The sequence below is a fragment of the Periplaneta americana genome, chromosome 2 (genome assembly GCF_040183065.1).
Source record: "Periplaneta americana isolate PAMFEO1 chromosome 2, P.americana_PAMFEO1_priV1, whole genome shotgun sequence".
Taxonomy (NCBI): Eukaryota; Metazoa; Arthropoda; class Insecta; order Blattodea; family Blattidae; genus Periplaneta; species Periplaneta americana.
This window is the reverse complement of record NC_091118.1, coordinates 160816922-160840571: the sequence shown is the minus strand read 5'-3', so window position 1 is coordinate 160840571 and position 23650 is coordinate 160816922. Positions and strand designations below refer to the sequence as shown.

At 35.4% G+C, this 23650-nt stretch overlaps 1 protein-coding gene and 1 long non-coding RNA gene across 3 annotated transcripts in view; one reads left to right on the top strand and one right to left on the bottom strand.

Annotated features, from left to right (window-relative positions):
• Positions 1–2019, bottom strand: part of LOC138694722 (uncharacterized) — a 103715-nt gene extending 101696 nt beyond the window's left edge. For both annotated transcript variants that reach the window (XM_069818716.1, XM_069818715.1), the window contains exon 1: positions 1868–2019. In XM_069818716.1, coding sequence (XP_069674817.1) covers positions 1868–1930 — 63 coding nt within the window. In that variant the 5' untranslated portion in view covers positions 1931–2019. The remainder of the gene's footprint in view (positions 1–1867) is intronic.
• LOC138694723 (uncharacterized) overlaps positions 1–23650 on the top strand; it is a 70132-nt gene that overhangs the window by 18389 nt on the left and 28093 nt on the right. The window lies entirely within an intron of this gene.

The window sequence follows — 23650 nt, the reverse complement described above, 5'->3', positions numbered from 1 at the left end:
ATTTACTGGCATGTAAAAGAACTCTTGCGGAACAAAATTCCGGCACATCCGGCGACGCTGATATAACCTCTGCAGTTGCGAGCGTCGTCAAATAAAACATAATATATTCTACCAGCCGAATGTTGGCCTCACGTCCACGTGTTTCAGAAGAGGTAAACGATCATCCAAAAAGTACGGTTATATCGTATGAGTAGCATAACGATTTTACAGTCGTTGTAGCTAGCTCGCGGAACCGAATGTTGCTTCTACTGTAGCTCTCCAATTTCTTCACGATGCTGAGTTTGCACAGGTCCCACACTTCGAGCGAAATTTCACGAAAAAATTTCTCCCTCCATGTAGATTCGAACCAGCGCTTATTCCGTGACGCTACAGAGCGTTCGGAATTTAGAAAATACCATTGGTATACAGGTGTCTTCTTAGTGAACACCCCCTTCCCCTTTGTAATATAATTAAAATAAGTTATTTGCGAATTTTCTAACATACTATATAAAATACGCCACAGCATAGCTCAGTCGGCTAAGGCGGCGCTTGCCTGCCGATCCGGAGTTGCGCTCGGGCGCGGGTTCAATTCCCGCTTGGGCTGATTACCTGGTTGGGTTTTTCCGAGGTTTTCCCCACCCGTAAGGCGAATGTCAGGTAATCTATGGCGAATCCTCGGCCTCATCTCGCCAAATACCATCTCGCTGTCACCACTCCATCGACGCTAAATAACCGAGTAGTTGATACAGCGTCGTTAAATAACCAAGTAAAAATATATAAAATACAGAATTCATTCTATTCCATTTACTATGTTATTAGAAATACAAATAAACTAATATAACTTATAAGTTTATTTCTAAGCAATATAAAGCGTTTGTATTTGAAGCAATACTTAGTTACAGTATTTAGATTTATTTCTGTTATTTTATGCAGGACTTACTGGCTTTTAAGGAACCCGGAGGTTCATTGCCGCCCTCACATAAGCCCGCCATTGGTTATAGGACTTACGTTAGAAAATACGTAAATAACTTATTTTAATTTGTATTACAAAGAAGAGGCCTATTGATAGGCTTATTTTCTAAACACCGAACGCTTTTATACCGCAAGGCATGACGCCGTAGACCACAGCACTACGGCACGGGACCTTTTGAATAATAATTTTTAAAAACTATAAAGAGCAGTATAATTTGCAACACGATAAAAGAATTAAATTATTACGATATGCGTAAAATGTACTACATAATGAGTATTTGCATCACTTTCATGACATTTATTTATTTACTTATTTATTTATTTATTTATTTATTTATTTATTTATTTATTTATTTATTTATTTCATATATTTGTTTTTGTTTATTAATTCATCAATTTATTTATTTTATATATTTGTTTTCGTTTATTAATTCATCTATTTGTTAATTTACTTATTTATTGTTTTCTCTATCTCATATTACAGTGATAAAAGGCGGGATTCCTGTAATGGGGGGTCAGTACCACGCCAGGATTTCATGTAGGATAACACAGTACGTCACGTATCCAACGGAGAAACTTGCATGCCCTAAGCAAGATTCGAACCCTTTACACGCAACCGTCGCGTCGCTTTCATTCACCTTTAAAAATTTTCGTATAGCCGTTGTGTTCAACGCTGCTGGCGTAACTCCATGCAATCTATAGAAATCATTTTTTCATTACGGCTATAATCCTTTGGTCACAAAACCTCCTACACTAACTGTAAAACACATAGAGATATTGGAACATTGATTTACGCGGGACGCTGTAACAGCAACAGGTATGCACAGTGCGAGCATAAAAAATCAATACATATGGATAGCCGTTCTTTCCCTGTTTCATACTGCCCACCTGAACCGTATCAAACTGCTGTACCAACCTTGTCTCTGAATCTGCGATTCCTTTCTCGCGAGATTGCATTGGTTCCGTTGCTGTCTGCCATGGTAGTTCACCTTGCTCGGGCAACAGTCACTGGACCACTGGACACTCCAGTCCAGTCTTCGTCGCTGAGATACTATCCCCTCCACCACACCGATATTTTTGTAGAATAACAAGTGCATTACATAATAACTACCTCGCGCTTCAAGGAGCACCTCTTATCTTTTATTATCAGGTGTCCTAGTGTTTACAGTTCATTTCACTTTCGTTAATGGTAATATTATTACCACTATTTCTTTAATAGCAGCTGTAACTACTACTACTACTACTACTACTACTACTACTACTACTACTACTACTACTACTACTACTACTACCACCACCATCATAACCGTCTTCTATTAAAGCCACCGTTTCTACTATTTCTAGTACCACTTCAGCTACTACCATCAACGCTAATACTGTCGTTACTGTAACTACTATCACTAACACTACCATTTTCTACCAACACCACTACTACTACTACTACTACTACTACCACCATCATAACCGTCTTCTATTAAAGCCACCGTTTCTACTATTACTCTTACCACTTCAGCTACTACCATCAACGCTAATACTATCGCTACTGTAACTACTATCACGGACACTACCATTTTCTACTAACACCACCACTGCTACTACTACTACTACTACTACTACTACTACTACTATTACAACTACTATCATCATAACCATCTTCTATTAAAGTCACCGTTTTACTATTACTATTACCACTTCAGCTACTACCATCAACGCTAATACTATCGCTACTGTAACTACTATCACTAATACTACCATTTTCTACTAACACCACCACCACCACTACTACTACTCTACTACTACTACTACTGCTGCTGCTACTACTACTACTACTATTACTACTATCATCATAACTATCTTCTATTAAAGCCACCGTTTCTACTATTACTATTAACACTTCAGCTACTACCATAAACGCTAATACTATCGCTACTGTAACTACTATCACTGACACTACCATTTTCTATTAATTACTACTACTACTACTACTACTACTACTACTACTACTATCATCATAACCATTTTCTATTAAAACCACCGTTTCTACTATTACCACTTCAGCTACTACCATCAACGCTAATAATATCGCTACTGTAACTACTATCACGGGCACTATCATTTTCTACTAACACCACCACCACCACCACCACCACCACCACCACCACCACCACCACCACCACCACCACCACTACTACTACTACTACTACTACTACAACTACTAGCATCATAACCATCTTCTATTAAAGCCACCGTTTCTATTACTATTACCACTTCAGCTACTACCATCAACGCTAATACTATCGCTACTGTAACTACTATCACTGACACTACCATTTTTTACTAACACCACTACCACTACTACTACTACTACTACTACTACTACTACTATCATCATAACCGTCTTCTAGTCCACACCTGTGGAGTAACGGTCAGCGCGTTTGGCCGCGAAACCAGGTGGCCCGGGTTCGATTCCGGTCGGGGCAAATTACCTGGTTGAGGCTTTTTCCGGGGTTTTCCCTCAACCCAATATGAGCAAATGCTGGGTAACTTTCGGTGTTGGACCCCGGCATTATCACCTTCATCTCATTCAGACGCTAAATAACCAGAGACGTTGACAAAGCGTCGTAAAATAACCTACTAAAATAAAAAATAAAAATAACCGTCTTCTATTAAAGCCACCGTTACCACTTCAGCTACTACCATCATCGCTAATACTGTCGCTACTGTAACTACTATCACTAACACTACCATTTTCTACTAACACTACCACCACCACCACCACCACTACTACTACTACTACTACTACTACTACTACTACTACTACTACTATTTCTGAAATAACTAACGTTACTACAACTGCTGTTGCTATTGATCTACCCTTTACTAACAATACTACGATACTGCTATTATTCTTGCCCCTTCACTGTTCACATTCCTCTCACTGCACTGTTTCTACTACTGTCACATCCTGCTTCTTATACTGTTATCTCATACTACTACTTTATACCACGAATAGGCTACTACCATCCGCTGCAACTAGCATCACCAAATTAATTAATATTACCATCACTGTTATAAACATTACCATTACCGCTACTGTCATTTGCTACTAGTACCACAATTATCAGCCACCGGCGTAGTTCAGTCGACTAAGACGTTTGTCTGTCGATTCGGAGTTGCACTCGGACGTGGGTTCGATCCCCGCTTGGACTGATTACCTGGTTGGGTTTTTTCCCAACCGTAAGGCAAATGTCAGGTAATCTATGGCAAATCCTCGGCCTCATCTCGCCAAATATCATCTCGCTATCTCCAATCCCTTCGACGCTAAATAACCTAGCAATTGATACAGCGTCGTTAAATAACCAAGTAAAAAGTCGCAATATTATTTACTACTACCACAACCTTTACTATCACTACCTTAACTACGACCATAAATATTATCAACACTACCCAACACTATAACTACCGTAACACTGTCACTACAGTAACTACTATACTAACATCACTGCAATTACACTATCAGTAGGTACCACTACAACAACTACCAACATTATTATTGTTACCATTACTTCCCTTATCATTAACGCTACTCCTAGCACTCTGTAACTAGGCCTACTCTGATTGCCACTACTACCTTTGTCATTACAGGACCGCATGGCAAGAGACTTAGGTTTGAAAGCAAAATAAAATTGCCAAAGATAATTATTAACATGAATGGAATTTGACTGGATAATTTCATCGTAAATAACAGTAGTCGTTATGTAGTAGTGTCTATTTCCGTACTGCATTCTATTGTTTTCTTCGAAAACAGAGGATATAAATAAAGACCTTGGCCTCCTACAATACGAAGTTCATGGGTAAATATTTGACAATAGTCGTTACGTCATTTTCACGATCGCTTCTTTGTAATTCTCACCATTCTTTCTCTTCCCAGTCCTGCAGTACAGAAGAAAAATTTCTTCTTTGTTTGATATTTCTTGAATATCATAACTGCTTTCAACACAGAATGTTGAAAACTGCTTCCAAACCATCTAGTATCTTTTCTGTTTGTTGGTATTTAATTAATTATTAATAGCGGCAATCACATTTTGAATCCTTTAAGTTCTATAATAACACTTTTGGCCGATCGTGTTTTTTTAACAACCTCACCGATATTGTTGGTAGGCCTTATAAATTAAACTCACAACTCACATGGGGTAAGTAAATAAATCAAATCAACTTTTTTTATATACTTAAAAGTAACGAACTATCAGTTTCGCGCACCACTATATGCTATGAGGAAATAACTGAATGTCTTATTATACCTGTACTCTTTCTAAATTAATTTATTGGAGTGGAGATTTGTAAGAAAACAGGAATTAATGTAGATAAGACGTAAGCGTGAAAACCATTTCTGACGACTTCCGGTTGTTGCTCTGAGCACCACTCGTGGGGCCGTGGCTAAACGCGAAAACATCCATGGAGTAAAATACACATTCAAGCATTAACCTATATCGGTATGCAATTTATTTACACTGATGTCTAATTAATATGTCACCTACAATCATTTTCTATATGCTGTTTATTTATATTGATATATGATTAATGTGTCACCTACCTAGTTCTTTGAAGACAAAACTAAACTTTCTATAATTTATTTTATTACAACATTTTCACAATTGGCGCCGAATAATAACAAATAAATAACACCTATCGACAAATACGAACAAATTAATGACAAATAACAAACGGCGATCACAGAAGAAAATGTTAGCGTTCAAAACCAGTTTCTTCAAATTAAAAAAGAGAGAGGGAGAGAGAGAGAGAAAAACTCATCCGGCCTTAATTAAGGATGACCACGAGGATCCGGAAATGAATAACAAACAATACAATTAATTAAATATGAATAGTGTTATAAAAATAAAGTGTAATATTTAAGCGCCATTGATTATCAATTGTAAAATAAAATCTTAGAAGATGACTAAATTATACTGATAAAAAAAGATTTTATTTAAAATTAGCATGTCCTTAATTAAGGCCTTCTGAGTGGTTTAAATGAAATTGTATAATCTGCAGGGAATCTTTGAGAATTTGCGAGATGATTTTTTGAATTTCAAAAGATGATATTGATAATTGTTTTAAAAAATGATATGTAAATTTTGGTAAAGAACTCCGAGTACCAAAAAATAAACCTGGCACTGACCAATTGAAGAGAGGGATGTTATACTTGGCACTAAGGTAGGGAATACAAGGTTCATAAATGGCCCTCTTTTCCTGATCAACCTGATGAGCTTGGTTTAGATCTCTCTCCATGCGTATAGTTGGATCTATGATAATAGCCTTTAGTTGTTGCCTGTTTATTGCTATTATATCCGCTCTCCTGTGAGAGTCGTCTTCAGAAATACAGTGGACCTCTTCATGAACGTCCCAAACCTTGTTCCGAAGAAGACAGGCGATAGCTCCACGGACTCTATGATGCCTGTTGTTACGCAGTAACTCTTCCTTCCGACAAAAGCCCAACACGTGGCCAAGAGTTTCTGTCTCGTTGCAGCCTGGTTGACGGCAACGGGTCGTGCTGAAAGCTCTGCCAGGAACGGAACGCACTGCAGTAAGGTTGCAGGACATCTTGATTACATTAATATATTCTGAAGACGACAAATTCCTTTTGGTGCTGACCCATGAATTGGCTTCTTGGATATTCTTCATAGATGACTACACCTTTCCCCTTATGAGGTAACTGACACCAGGAGTCAAACGATCTCTTTCGCAATTCATCACGTAGATGTATTCCAGTTGTTCGAGGTATTATGTTGGCTTCAGGAATTTTCAGGCGCTTGAGAGCAGTTTTCTTCTCCTCTTCAAGATTCCTGACAAGAAGATGATCATCACTGACTTGTGAGAATCGTTTACAGATGTTAAAATGCTGAATATTAGCTTCCCATTCAGCCTTAATAAGCCCTAGGCCACGTACTTTTTTAGAAGAATATAGCATGTCATTAGGTGTATCATCAGGAAGAGATATCATTTCTTTGACAGCACTTCTAATTACTTTATCCAGATCTTTAAGGAAGCTGTCAGGGAGCTGATCAAGTGGAGCACATTGCAAAGGATAGATGAGCCCAGGTCATATATATTCATTCACAATCTTCAATTTCTGATCAGGCTTCGGTAATGGAGTTTGTGTAAGATTGTTAAGATCACGTGTTAAATTTGTTATAATTTTCTTTTTATCTAAGAATATTTTGTCGCGAAAATCAACTCCCAGATATCGAATTGTTTCAGATTTATCATCAGTACTATGTATGGCTGATCCATGAAGTGAAATGAGAGCTCCTTTAGTTAAAACACCTCTTTCGAGAATTATACACTTGCTTTTAATAGTGTTAATTTCAAGACCTAGTTCATCTAATTTACTTTCAGCCATATGAATGAGAGCTGTTGCTGACTTTTCATCTTTTCCAACGAGAGCCAAATCATCAGCAAATGCAAAAGCACTTAGCTTTTGAAGATCATTGGAAAGTGTAAAACCATATTGGTTGCTAATTTCATGATCTGTTAAATTTTCAAGAACGCAGTTCAGTACCAAATTGAAAAGTATTGGAGACAATGGAGATCCTTGAGCTTATTGGCTTGGTTTTTGTATGGTTAGTTTCTATTTGAATTGTATTATTAGTTAATAAAGAACCAATAAGTCTGAACAAGTTCTGCGGAACGCCAGATGATTTAAGGGCTCTAAGAATATGTTCATGGCCAACAGAATCAAAGGCTTTAGACACGTCCAGAAACACGACACAACAGTCTTTCTTATTAAGTTTGGATGATTGAAGACAGCCATTTATTAAAGATGCATTGATATGAGTTCCAGGTATATTAATAAAACCTCTCTGATGAGCATTTAATACAATATAAGACCGGAGCTTAATGTCAAGGGCTCTTTCAATGACTCTTCGAATGACGGAGTGAATAGTAATTGGCCTCCAATGTTTTAAATCATTCACGTCGTCTCCTTTATGGATTAAAATTGTACGTGCTAATTTCATGAATTTTGGAACATGATTAAAATGAAGCATAGTGTTTGCAAGCAGTGTAAGAAATTTGGTAGCTTTGAGATGCCTTAAAACGCGTACTGTTATTCTATCTGGTCCAGGGGAAGTGTCAACTTTAATACCAAATAACGCTTTATGAATATCGCTCTCAGTAATCACTATATCTTCAGGAAATTGTATGGAATCTTCATCCTCATCAGAAAGAGGGGAGCTATTATCTGTAGTACTAAAAACATGTTCAATATGTTCGGTTATCAGACGTGTCGAGATTTTACAAGTAGCTTTGTGATTTAAATTATGTAAAACTTTTCTTGCTACTTTACGTCTTTGATTGTAAAACTGATACTGGGTTAGTTAATACTCATATTTTTGCCTATTTTTCATTCGCTGTCTCTTAGATTTCTTTTGTGGATTGGATGTTGTTTGATAATTACATTTACTGTTTATTTTACTTACTTTACGAGCTTGATAATGCTTCACGGCTGGGTGTTGGGGTCCTGGCAATTCAGTCATTTGCTGTGTGAGAAAATGCCTAACATCTTCCATTAGAGCTTCAAAATCTTCGCTCGTTCCTACAGACTGGATGTGGCATAGCTTTTCTTCCCACTCTTTCATTGGATGAAAACTTATATGATCACTTTGTGTATTTTCTGGATAAGATATTACATCTTCACTCTGTTGGAAAACTTGAACAGGATCCTGATTGTTAACTACTACAGAATTTCGATTTGTTGTTTCGAGGGGTTTTTGCAAACTCTGTTGATATGTATATGTTATTTAGATCGGCCAAAAAATAGTATGCAATACATGTGTTAAGTGCATAACAGAATCTTGGAAATAGAGAAGACTCTACTTCGTCTCTCTAACTTTTCCTCGATTCTGTTATAATGCACTTACCACGCTTGCATCGCAATATATTATTTCAGATTTTGCTCTCCTGGGAATAAAACAATATTATTGACCACCTCTGTGGTGTAGGGGTCAGCATGCTGGTCTCTTACGCAGAGGGCACGGGTTCGATTCCCGGTCAGGTTGAATTTCCTGGTTGAGGTTTTTCAGGGTTTTTCCTCAATCGGAAGGCAAATGCCAGGAAATTCGGGCCACAACATCCTTGAAAATCACCGGCCTCATTCATCACCGAAATCATATTCATAACAAATCAGTCATACATATACATTCGCCATCTAGTTCACAACAATAGAACCAGTCTCAACAATAGTACACAGGCCTTCGGATTTCAACCAAAGATTAACTCGCGATATGACCAAGGATGTTAAAGTGAGTATAAATAACAGCGAAAAAATATATATATTATTGTACATAGCTGTAAAAACTATTGCTGTACTATGGTAACCGAAATACTGTTAGTGTAATATGATTCTAATTGGCGTATTGCGTATTATTAAGCTTATTTAATTAACTAAGAGAAGTTCACTTGAAATTATCATTAGCACTACTGCCACTAGTATCAGCATTATACTATCATCACTAGCCTACTATTTCATTATTCACAATTATTGTTACTACCACGTCTTATTACTACCAGTATCACCCATACTATTTCTACTATTACTAATGTACGAGTAACTTTAACTACTAATACTGTCAAAATTATCTCTGTCATCTTCATTTTACTTTCTTTCTTATAACTGTTACCAATATTATCACTACTGTTATTACAAATAATGACAATAATAATAATAATAATAATAATAATAATAATAATAATAATAATAATAATAATAATAATAATATCACAGTCATTCATCCTAGCTATAAAGCAATCACAATATTTTAGAACTGCAAGATTTGTTCATACCAAGAATGGAAAGAAATTGGTCATATCACTTCTTGAATTATTTCTAACACTTTATGTAGAGCCACGCCTGTGAGTCAGTGTTGGTCTTCCATCCATACGGATTGGGTTCAATTCCCTGCCTAGTCGTGGTGTAACTTGTGGTATACTCCATTTTATTTCATCGAATACAGTTCCATAGAAAGGACTTTGCCGACAGACCTTCTACTGCCCCCTACTAATTGGTTGTCATAAATAAATATCTTCCTTATTGTGACGGAAATCTTGTCTTCTTCTGTTAGTAACCAATCACAACCCTCGTTCAGAAGAATTGACAGGTTCCTATCAAATCCACGTGGAGGCAGAGTTACCGCACCTTTTCTGAATTAAGAATCCCTTCAGTCTCACTGTCTCATTTCGAGGGCCACCAGGATTGTGGTAACTGTGCAATGTTGGGACGAGGGGACAGGATGGAATTGTCAGAGGTGTTTGCGTAGGAAGTCATAAATCTGTAAGTGTGTGTTCAAAGGAGACACCGAACTGCACTCCATGAAATAAAATGGAGATAGACACAACGGAAGTTGCAGGGCTTTATTTTCCAGTTTTCCTCTCTCATTTCATAGTTCCTCTCATTTCTTCTGTCAACTGCAATAATTATATATATAGTCTGGGGTGACTGTTGCGGTGTACGGGTCTCCGTTGATGAAATAGCACATATGAGCTCGCATCTCTGGGCCCAGGGGCTTAACACATCTAATCTCTGGATGGGATCTCGCTCTCTCAGGGATGAGGCAGATGGCCCATCTGTTAGCATCGGGTACACGAATTTCACCCGAACCACCTGTCATAATGGAAATCATCGAATATAGGGCACATAATGGGCTGTTGCAAGCCTTAAATGCATAGATCCATGCTCGATCGGGCCATCAATAAACCAGCCAGCCAGACAACCTTAAACAGAACGTGTTCGTAATAAAACATGTTATTTCACTCTCTGTCTCTGGCCAGTTACCCTTGCCACACTTATCCCGCTAGCGAGCTACTTCACTGCTTTGACCCCTGCGGTGGTCGCGTAGTGTACAACATTAATCTACCACGTAAGCGATACAGGTTTCGAATCCAGGTTAGGCCTAGGAATTTCTATTGAAAATGCCACAGTCACCTTGTGGCGGACAAGGTCACAATTCGGGTTTTTCTCGGGGTTCTTTTATACCCTTTGTTAGACACTAACATCATTCCATCCGCTCAAAACATGGATACTCAGCTAATCTTAGTATAGTCAGTTGGTGTGAATTAGGAATTTCCCTATCTAGGTTAGCGTACTAGTGCACTCGGATGGACGCAAAGTTAGGATTTACCCTTTTTATTGAAAATGACAATGATGATGATAATAATAAAACAATAATAATAATAGGCCTAATAATAATAATAATAATCCGAGGCACGACAGCCCATGAAGGACCATAAACGACCAGCCGGCTTGTGACCTTACGTCCACATGTCGAAGCAGAGGTGGACGATCATCCAACCAGAATGGAGGTATCGTGTGGTTAACACGATGACCCCGTTATAGTTAGCCGACCAAAGTCATCAGTAGGTACTTTCCAACAATGTGGCCTCCGCGATCTCCAGATTTCAATTCGGCCGACTTTTGGTTGTGGGGTTACCTTAAAGAACGAGTTTTCCTGACACATCCAACAACCCTGCTGCAACTGAAAAATGCCATCTCGCAAGATGCCAATATTCCAAGACATTATCTGCAAAATGCTGTGCATGGTGTCGCAGACAGAATGCTGTACGTTGAAAAAGAGAAGGGTGTACATCTTCCCAATGCTTTGTAAACCCCGTTGTTTGCCCAACACTGTGATGTTTTTGTTTTTTCCCTATCTCAAATAGTATAATATTTATAGCGGTTTAATGTTGGAACTGACTTTTGAAATACCCACGGTATCATAAAAATTTTACAGTATTTGCAATTCTAAAAATATGATCGTGCAAAAAAATAGTATGTAATATACATTTTTTGTACTACAGCTTTATAAGCAGTGTTCATCGTTAGTGAAAATATGCCACATTTTCGTACCAGTGCCGTAAAATATTGCCATGCCAACTAAAATGTTATGACGGCATAACTTGTGCCCTGAAGTTAATTAATACTATGAAACAGTTTTCCGTGCAGTACTGTAATAATAACGTACATAATTGTTGTTATAGCAACCCCTTTCTTCATAGACCATGATATCAAACTACAAATAATTAAAAATTTGATGTTATTTCTTTATTAATTAGTTTTTATAATGCCTTCGTACAAAAGATAATATATGAAACACGTTTTCTGTGTAATTAAATTCAATTGAATTAATTCAATTCAATTTATTAAGCCATTAAACATACAGTGATAGGCTTCGTCACAACATACATTTGAAAATACACATATAATTGAAAACAGTAAAGTTTAATTAAATGAAAACACAAAACATTTTGAAACTCTAAAATTAATGAAAACACTTCACTCTTAATGTAATAATTGTAACTAAATGTAAATAACTTTATTTATTAAAAAACAATTTCGTATGAATTTATGTTAAGAAACTCATCTACAGAGTAGAAAGGATTAATTAAAAGCCAATTATAAAATCTAGCTTTGAAACTATTGGTTGGTAACTTATAATATTGACTGGGAAGCTTATTATATAATTTCATCCCCATGACAGAAAAATTTGTACTAGTTTTATGTAATCTACAGTATGGGATATTAATTTGTTCACTATTTCTAATTTAATGATCATGTATATTGGCTGTTAATGTGTAATTGTCTATATTTTGTCGAGTGTAAAGGACTAGGTCGTATATATATATATATATATATATATATATATATATATATATATATATATATATATATATATAAATTTATGACAAATTAATATCTGTGATTGTTTGAAAAGAGGTCGACAATGTTCAAGATAGTTTGATTGACATAGAATTCTAATGGCTTTCTTTTGCAAAATCAAGACACTCCCAATTTTGCTACCATTTCCCCAGAAAATTAAGGCATACCTAATTATCGACTGAAAGAGCGAAAAGTAGGCACATCTTAAATAATTTTGAGAAACGCAAGTCACTAATTTCTTTAATAAATATATAACTCTTGATAATTTTGTGCATATATATTCGATATGTTTTTCTCATGTTAAACTGGAGTCTATAAAATGTCCTAGAAATTTGGTATAGTTTTGTATGTTGTTCATTTTTATTAAATGTTTTAGGGTAAAAGTTATGTTGATAGTTGTTATACCGTTACTGCATTCGTCCAAGAAGCTCGTTTCCTAAATGTTGACGCATGCAATAAATATAGACCTAACATTATAGAGTTGTTTCATAATATACTATTGTTAAATGCTTAACAATTTAGTAATGTTTCCTTTTATTCTGCTATAATGCAATTATCATCCTTGTATAGCAGTATACTACTAAATCACTGTCTCCTTGACAAGCAACATATTACTAATAATAAAATTCACACATTCATTCATCACTTCTTTACAATCAACACATTCCCAGAAGTAGGCATACAATAATTTATAATTTAATTTAAAATTATAATTATCTTATATACTCTGGTTTAGATATCAATAATCACGTTAGGACGATGCCTATTATATAGAAATCATTTCTATGTTAATATCAACGTAAAAAAGTAATTTCTTATATTGCATTTTTTGACGTTTTTGAACTGATAGGTCATTTTCTTCGGTATTTTTTGGTCATTTTTAATACTATGAAGAACTTTTAGATTATTTGGAATGCATTTTACTTTCTTCTTTCCAGATAGGTCTATTAAATCATTTTCTAACCAAATAGGTCAGTAGTAATTACCTACTGAATAAGTGAATAACAGTGAAGTTTGAGTTTTTATAGTTTGGAACAGACTCTAAAGTCCATCCCTCGTTCCACTGAAGGCTTCACTTCACACAACGAAGTAATATAAAATGCTTGACAGCAGCTTAGTTTAAGTGAGGACTTTGACCGCTACTGTTCTTTTGTCGGTATGAGGGTGTCTTTAGAATTTATGTTTGGAAGGGGCGAAACTTTCACCATGTCCTGGACAGGTCGTTGTGTCCTCAACATGGTTCGAAAGGGATGTCTATTGTAGTAGACAGTATTTTTAACACAAAGATTGCAAGAATGCACGCCGCGCCTACAATTTGTTTTGTCATTCACACTCCCTTATCTGGAAGATCTGGTGACAAAAGAGAAGCGCGGAAGGAGGAGGAGAGTGAGAATGAAGGCACTGACATGGACCACCCATGATTGAAACACATTGTAAACCCTCATTAAAATCTATAGTTTTCCCTTAAAACCTTCATTTGTTGCATGCCCTTTTCCTTTATCTCAGCCAAATTCCAGGAAGTTGCCTCCTCTCTCCGAGATTTGCAGGGCAGTCATTGAAACAAGGTGACTAATTTTTAAGAAGTTGTGATGCGAGTACAGTGAATAATATTTATATGTCATTTTATTTTAATTTGATGTCATTTTTCCATTACTTTAAGGGCATTTTATTGATCATTTTAAGTAGATTTTTAGGTCATCAACATCCGCCCCCTACCAATAATACATAAAATATTATATACAACGCGAGAAAATCGATTTTATTCCATCATATAAATTATCACCCTCGGCTACACCGCTAACGCTAAACTTTCCATTCATGAATAAAATTGTACTTTACTCTCCTATACCGTAATTGATTATTGAAATATTTGATGAGTACTTTCATTTGATTTGAAGTTTTTAAATGTGGTGAACTATGATTTAGTTGTAAATCACTGACATCATATGGATCAGGCATTGCACTTGATTGTTCATTGATTGCTGGCGGTGTAAGAACATAATTATAGGTCTACTAGACACTTAGCAACTGAATTGTAGAAGAGACTTACCCGCGTGATGTAAGTACCTATGTCTTGGACTAGCGATACGGAATGAGGGTGGTTTGAATTTTCCTTGGAGGAAGATATTATGTCATAACATTGGGCCAGTGTTTAGAGCTGGTTACCCACCTAGAATCGTGATAAATTTGGGAAAATACAATGAATAAACAAATCCTATTTCGTAAGTCCACTATAATTACTGAATTCATCATGCTAATTACACATTATCCCCGTACTCGTTGGATGTTCGTTCACCTCTGCTGAGGCATGTGAACGTGAAGCCAGCAATCGACTGCATGACTTTGGCCCTCTGACCACGAATTTAATTTAATGAAGTGCCCTTGAAATGCTGTCTGCTGCTGTACTTGGAATTTTGGGAGTTATTTTTGGACCTCTTCGTGGTACACTGTCACATGCGTGTCGAGCATAATGGATGTCTTATGTCTCCGTCTCACATGTGTTAGGAATTATTGTGAATGTTACGCCACATTCTGCCGAAATACGAGTACGACTCGAGTCACTGCCCCCTGGAAACAAGAGTAGCTTTTACAGAACTCCACATCCCGAGTCTTTATTTTCAACGCCCACAAGTCTCAGTTGAAAGCTTCTCACTAAAGTAACCCGGAACCTCTAAGCGGTGCCAGTTTAATATCATTTTACAGTTATTTCTCGAATACTTGGAACAACAATTACCGTTTTATTTCTCTGCACTACTAAAGTTTCAAGTTTCTCTAAAATGTAACATTAAATACTTACACTATGTCATATCACTGCAGATGGTAGAGTTTCCATCTAAAAGGTTATCGGATTCTGGTTAAGCCGGGATAGAGAAGTGTAATATTATCTGTCCCTCTAAGAGACTGTAGATTTGCGGTCCTTGTTTTATGATGTCATAAATAGTGATCTTGTATATGCTAATACCTGCAGGCAATGTTTCGCACAGGTTTAAAATCCTCACTCAAATGAGGATGAAACGTATAAAAAATTCAGTTTTCAAATAACGGTGGTGGTGGTGGTGGTGGTAGTGGTGGTGGTGGTGGTGATAACAATAGTGACAATGCTATATTGATGGTGGTGATTGTATTGATAATAATAGTAATGGTGTGCTAGTGACAGTAGTGTTGATAATAGTAACGGTGTAATAGCAGTGATAGTACTGATAATACTAACGTGTGATAATGATGGTGGAGTTGGTGTTAATAATAATGTTGGTATGATAATAATGGTATAAATAATGTTGTTAATATTAATGATGGTGCTGCGGTGGTGTTGTAAGTGGTGTTGATAATAATGTTGGTGTGATAATGATGGTGGAAATGGTGTTGATAATATTAATGATGGTGCAATGGTGGTGATGGAAGTGGTGTTGATAATAATGTTGGTGTGATAGTAATGGTGGAAATGGTGTTGATAATATTAATGATGATGCAGTGGTGGTGCTGAAAGTGTTGTTGATAATAATGTTGGTGTGATAGTAATGGTGGAAATGGTGTTGATAATATTAATGATGGTGCAATGGTGGTGATGGAAGTGGTGTTGATAATAATGTTGGTGTGATAGTAATGGTGGAAATGGTGTTGATAATATTAATGATGATGCAGTGGTGGTGCTGAAAGTGTTGTTGATAATAATGTTGGTGTGATAGTAATGGTGGAAATGGTGTTGATAATATTAATGATGCTGCAATGGTGGTGATGGAAGTGGTGTTGATAATAATGTTGGTGTGATAGTAATGGTGGCAATGGTGTTAATAATATTAATGATGGTGCAATGGTGGTGATGGAAGTGGTGTGATAATAATATTGGTGTGATAGTGATGGTGAAAATGGTGTTGATAATATTAATGATAGTGCAATGGTGGTGATGGAAGTGGTGTTGATAATAATGTTGGTATGATAGTAATGGTGGAAATGATGTTAATAATATCAATGATGGTGCAATGGTGGTGATGGAAGTGGTGTTGATAATAATGTTGGTGTGATAGTGATGGTGGAAATGGTGTTGATAATAATAATGATGGTGTTATAGGCCTAAATGATGTTGATACTAATAGTAATGGTGTCAAATGGTGGTGATGTTGATAATGTTGGTGTGACACTGATGGTAGAGATGATGTTGATAATATTTGTAATAGTGTGATAGTGGTGGTGATGATGGTATGATATTAGTAGTGGTAGTGGTGTTGATAATAATAATGGTGAGATAGTGATGATGGTGTTGGTAGTAGTAGTCTAATGTTGTGATAATGGTGGTGGTGCTGATAATAGTAATGTTATGGTAGTGGTGGTGATGGTTACGATAATGTTGATAACAGTTGTAGCAGTGATGTGATAATGGTTGTTATGGTGTTGGTAATAATAGTAATAGTATGATAGTGGTTGTGGTGTTGTAATGATAGTGATGGTGTGATAGTCGAAATGTGAAGTTCTGGAGTTCTAGATCATGAAAGTTTAAATAATAATGTTTTGGTTTGTAGTCAAGAACTTGATAGTTTTTAAGATTTCACTCAGGATTGTTTTTTTTTTTTTTCACAAAAAAAAAAGAATATCTCTTTATCGTTCCGTATTTTATATAAAATAAAAAAGACTCGATATTTATTACAACATGCAGACCCAAAGAATCGCATTTCTTTTTCAAAGCTAGAAAATACTTCGGTTGAATGTTTGACAGTCCGATGAAAAGACCAGTGTAATATAAGTTTTTAATGAATTTTAAATAAATTATTTAACGTGTTTATATTGTTATTGTTTCCAGGGGTGAAATTATTCTCTGCAGTTGAAATTAGCTGGAGATTGAAAATTATTGTTAGTTAATATTTTATTGTTACTGTCGCCAGATCATCTTTTCAGTAAACAATCAAACTATAATAAGAAATGAAAAAACTGAAATGCATTCATATTTTGTTCATAGGAACCGGGAACGTAAAAGAAAATTAGATCATCATCATCATCATCATCATAATCATCGTCATCATCATCATCATCATCATCTTCTTCTTCTTCTTCTTCTTCTTCTTCCTCAAGGCATGAGCCAATTGGTCCGTTTTGATCCCATTGTAGCATTATTTTTGGAAATTTGTATGATCCAGGATTCTTTTCACATGTTCAAATCATTTGTTTCTTCTATCTTCTGTTTTACTAACCATGTTAAATATTCCCAATTCTGATCTAATTTCCTCACTTCTCTTCTGGTCACGTAATGATACTCCAGCGACAAACCTAAGAAAGTATATCTCGGCAAACTCATTTCTTCTCTTGTTCTTTGAGTTAAAGTCCACGTCTCTGCACCGTGTGTTAATGTGGGAACTGCCATTGATGTGTGTTAAACTTTAATTGAATCGTTCTGCGCAAACGACTTCAATAGCATTTATTACAGTAATGAAACTAAAAATTCGTTTCTTATTCATTTCTACAGATGAAATATATGACTTCTTTCATTATTTTTGACTGTAATATATTATAGGAAAGGTAAAGAGCACTCTGGTTGAAAAACTAACATGCGCAGAATTGTCACATGTTATGTTTTTGAAATAACCTATTCAGTTGTGTTTCTCTTGTTGTGTTAATTTTGAAACATTATTTTATTGTACCACGCATATGCTGATATTTTGACAGTTTTCTATCTAAATCTCTGTTTTTTTTTTAATATGGAATATTGTAACCTATGTATTTAAAGCTGCTGTCCTACTCGATTAATTTTAATCAATAACAATTTTCGTGCTTTTGTGAAAGGCTTCATAGAATGGCATTGTTTTAGTTTTATTAATAGGTATTCGAGTATTTAGATTGTAATCCTTTGTAATTAACCATAGTTTATGTACTGCGGTCCACAATTTGTTTTCTGAGTTTGCTGTTATAATTTGGTTATCCGCAAACAACAAACAGTTCAGTTTAATATCTCTTATTATAAAATGTTCATTTAAAACATTCTGCCATTCCTGCACGGCTTCATTCAAATAAATATTTAAAAACACGGATGATAGAGAACACTCTTGTCTACAACTTTATTGACTTTGGCCTTTATAATCCCTACTCCACTCTCTTCATTTATTCTAATTGTTATCTATGTGAGTTTTTATAACATTAATTAGCTGATTTGGATACCCTGTTTTTAAAATCCATAATTTATTACGTATTACCATGTCAGTATTCACAATGTAAAAATAGAAATTGTTTGGATCTAATAATCAGAAGTTTCGTGATGATGATGATGATGATGATGATGATGATGATGATTATGATGATAATTGACAATTGTAATTGGTGATGACGGTGATGATAATTTTTAACCTTCCAAACGCTTTATTCTTTTTAAGGGATACAAAATGTTGAAAACAAATCTCTCCTATATAATAAGTCAACATTTAACATGAGATACTTCGTGTTTCTCAGGTCTACAGCTCGGACTTGGCAAGATTTCCTCTACATAACTTTAAACCCAAACTCCAAGGGATCTATACTGTGAAGTCGGTGCGACGCAGGGATACCTCGTGAGATCAAATAAAAGACAGCTAATATTCAAATTAATTAAAATCAATGTTCTAAAAGAATTCGAATCACGAATTTTAATTATCGCAGCATTAAAACTGTACCTCATTCCTCCGTACATAAAAACCGCCAGTCACCATTGCCACTTCGCGTTAAAAAAATTTAGTGTTGTTTGTTTTATGTGCAAGTATTCCAGGGGAATTAAGACGTGCAGGGCTATTCATAATATATTTTATTTTAATATAGGTGACGAAGATTTAAATGCAGTTATATACCAAAAAATAATAATGAAATTATTATTATTATTATTATTATTATTATTATTATTATTATTATTATTATTATTATTATTATTATTAAGCGAAGCATGGACAATGAGAAGTACTGATATCAAGAGAATAACAGCCTGTGAAATGAAATTTATGAGAGCAACACTAGGATATATTCGCTTGGACCGTAAAAGAAATGAGGATATCATGCAAGAACTCCAATTGCAACCAGTCTCACAGTTTATAAACAAGCACCAGCTGCAGTGGAAAAACCATGTCCAACGAATGAATAGGAATAGACTTCCAAAAGCCATGCTTCAATACCGTCCCCAAGGAAAGAGATCTTTAGGCCGTCCAAAAAAAGGTAGACCGAAAATGACTCACTGAGATCGTAAAGGGCCTTTATTATTATTATTATTATTATTATTATTATTATTATTATTATTATTATTATTATTATTATCATTATTATTATTATTATTATTATTATTATTATTATTATTCACAAAATAAAAATTATTTCAAATACCTGTACAAATACTTTGAGACAGAAACGTGTTGAATAATTTGCAAATCTGGCTTTCAGGTATAGCTCCCCTTGAAGCAGAAACATGTTATGAACGCAGTCTCAATTTCCCGCAAGAGGGCATTAAAGTCGAGATATCTTTCTCCTAACACTTTCATGTTCATTTGTTTTATGCTGTCTTATTTGACTAGTTTACGTTGATTAAATCTTTCCAAAAATGAAACTTTACGGCACTACAGTAAAGTAACACCGTAAAGTTACCGGATTCTAATTGTCAAAGTCTTCAAATTCCAATTTCAGAAATAATAATAACATGGATAGAATATTTCATACTGTTTCTTACACATTCCACTTAATTTCTTTAAAATTAATTTCATTAGAGTTTCATTATATTTATTAATAAGCTTCTTTGGAAGCTTATTTTGCATATCTCTCTCCATTTTCAAATATTTCATTCAATACACAGTATCAATATTATTCTGTCCATAACAACGCTCACGGCCTTCTTGAAATTAACAAAACCAATGTTTTCTATCAAACTGCAGTTTCAGTTATTTGTTTTCAATATTCCCTTTTATCTATTGCTTAAAAATAAATTATATTATTTATTTTAATAAACATAAGTAAATACGACATGAAGCAAAATACATAGACTAACAACTACGAAAGTCCATTACAATACTCGTTCGAAAACAACTCAGCCATAATGTAAAATATTTCTTCTAATAGTAATTACGTAGGTAAATATTGTCAGCTTGTTTTTGTGTTGTTAGGAAATAACGCTACATAGTAATAGGCTAGTAATTTGGCATGATTTAATGTAACGATAAATATCCAGTAATACTTGATCTGCAAGCAGGTTTTAAGATTACAACGTATGTTTTTATGTCCTTTTAAATGCATATAGGCAGTCGGAGTAGCTATTCGAAGTGACGACTTCCAACATTGTTGGAAATATTCCAATGGCGCGATATCAATCTCGTCCAAAGCTGCTATAATTCTTGCTGTTAATACTTCTCTCGTGGCGACTGGTGTTTCATAAACAAGACTCATAACATCCTCACAGGAAGAAATTCATTTGAATGAGACCAGGTGACCGCGGTGGCATATAATAGATTGCATAGTAAATATATTTAAACTAACAACAAAGAATTCTTAGGTTAAGTTTTTTTTTAATATTTCTGTATTTTACAAGTAACATTTTAGTGTAGACCTATGGCGTCTGACACTGTGGAAAAGTTTTTAGATTTGTATGATTTAAAACTTTCACCACCTGTTCATCACGAAGAATTTTATTGTTTTTGCAAATGTCATAGCCCATGCAGAACTTTGCTTTATTGGCGAACGAAATGCCATTTACTTATTTCTTACCTATACTCTAGCGCAGTGGAGGCTGGAGCCACTTTGTGTGAGTAGTACCAGAACATTCAAATCAGAAACGAAATTAACAATAATGTATCATTTTATATCGTGAATATTTTATATAAATAATAATAATAATAATAATAATAATAATAATAATAATAATAATAAAAATAAAAACAACCTATGTATAATAAATTCACGGACTTTGAAGTTTTCTAAACTGTTCTACACTGGAATTCTATTTTCCCGTAATTTTCAGCAAGGAGTTCAATGACTTTCTGTCTAAAATTGGGGACCTTGCTACCACAAGTGAACTAAATCCATCAAATCTTTCTTAGACCAATGACAGATGCATTCAAAAAGAACACGAGGAAAACAGAAGAAAGAATTTTTAATATCACAAGAATAAATCTATTTGTTTTTTGCATAAACATTTTAGCACCTTTTATTTACATATTTATGTTCAAATCTAGAGTTAATCTTTCCATATGTATTTACTTTGTGTTTATCTTCATATGATGAAGAAAGTGGATTTCATAATGGTGTATTTATTTTATTCATAATTTATTATTTCTCATCAACACAGCACAATTACATGCATAATTATATGACGCCAGATACCGCACTGTTTTCCATACGCTCGCGCTCTTTTCAATAACGCATTTTCGAGAAGAAGGTCAGCCCTGGCATGGAACTAATATTCGTTATTTAGTGCTGCCACCTCGAATCGAGTTGTCAACTGAATGGGACGGATAAGACCTTTCCTCTTGCCCTTTGCACCACCATGAAGCTCCATCGAATGGATTACAAAACACTTCTGCGCATGCCCATATAGAGGTAGTTAGCAACTCGCTTGAATGACAAGGATATGTTATTTGTCTATGATATTACAGTGTACAGCCATACAGCAGCGCATGAGCGGGCGAACGGCATTGTTACTCTGACACGGCGCGGCGCAGTAGTTCAAATCGATGTTCTGCTGGATTCACTCCATGATAAATCCATATTTTTTATAATATTTGTGATCTTATAGCGCTCTGAATGTAGGCCTAAGTTAAAAATAAGATTTAATTGTATTTTATGCTCGACCATGCCGAAATGTAGTAATTATACACCTGGTAGCAGTCCTTTAATGCATATCATTAAAGTACACCTATTCATTAAAGTTCAGGTTTTTTATTATTCTCGGATATGCAATTGAAAGACGAGGTAAATGTCACGGAGGCTGTAAATCCAATACTGTCGCAGAAGGTTATGTTCTGTTACTGTAATAATTGGCGTTAATTGTGAATAATATTCAAATAAATTCAATTTGTCATCTCGTTTTTCAATTCTAAATCAATTTCCAGGTTATACATTCTCTGCATTACATCAAGGTCAATGACATTATTGTTTCTCGGAAAAAATCAATACTTTCTCGTCTGGCACATATCACAATTCACGAGCTATGAACAAGGTCACTTCCGATCTTCTGTCAGATACAAATAAAATGAATACTTCTGAATAATTTCAAGTTAGAAATATGGTCGAGCATAAAAAGTCGTATGAAATTTTCCTATAATGGTAATTAAGACGCTCGTATGAAAATTATGAAACTCGCTTGCGCTCGTTTCATAAACAAACATCCTCGCGTCTTAATTACTATCATTATAGGCTCGTTGCATAATGTACTATTATTTAGGCAGTACCACAGTCTAGTATATACAGTCGCGAAGCTCAATACGTAGTAAATATGAAAACATTAGATAGTTGCTCACCACTAGGATCGCTAATATCGCCTCATTACAGGCAATGCAAAATAGTACCGTCACAGTCTATTGTTTCTAGCACCCTCAAAACTCAAGCTTCGTGAATGTAGGGGAGAGTCGGGTAGTATCGGACATCGGGTAATACCGGACAGTGCGTTTCTTTCATCTACCACCATATGGTAGTACCTGAATGACATGGTTACGTTTCTCTATGCGACATCACAGAAACGTAACCATGTAAATCAGGTACTATCATCGTGTGGTAGATGAAAGAAACTCACTGTCCGATATTACCCGATGTCCGATACTACCCGACTCTCCCCTATATAGTAGACTGTGGCAGTACCATGGCACGAAGGCACTACCCCTAAAGCCGCCCCTGCTCTAGCGGTCTTACTAATAAACCGTGTATAGTTTTTAAGAGACTTATGCAGAGTTGGGACAAAACGTTACTAATAAACCATGCATAAGCGATGATGTATGAACAGCCTATGACTACTCGTATACATGGGAATTGCTTTGCAGAAGTTATATATCCTTTATTTAAGCGCTG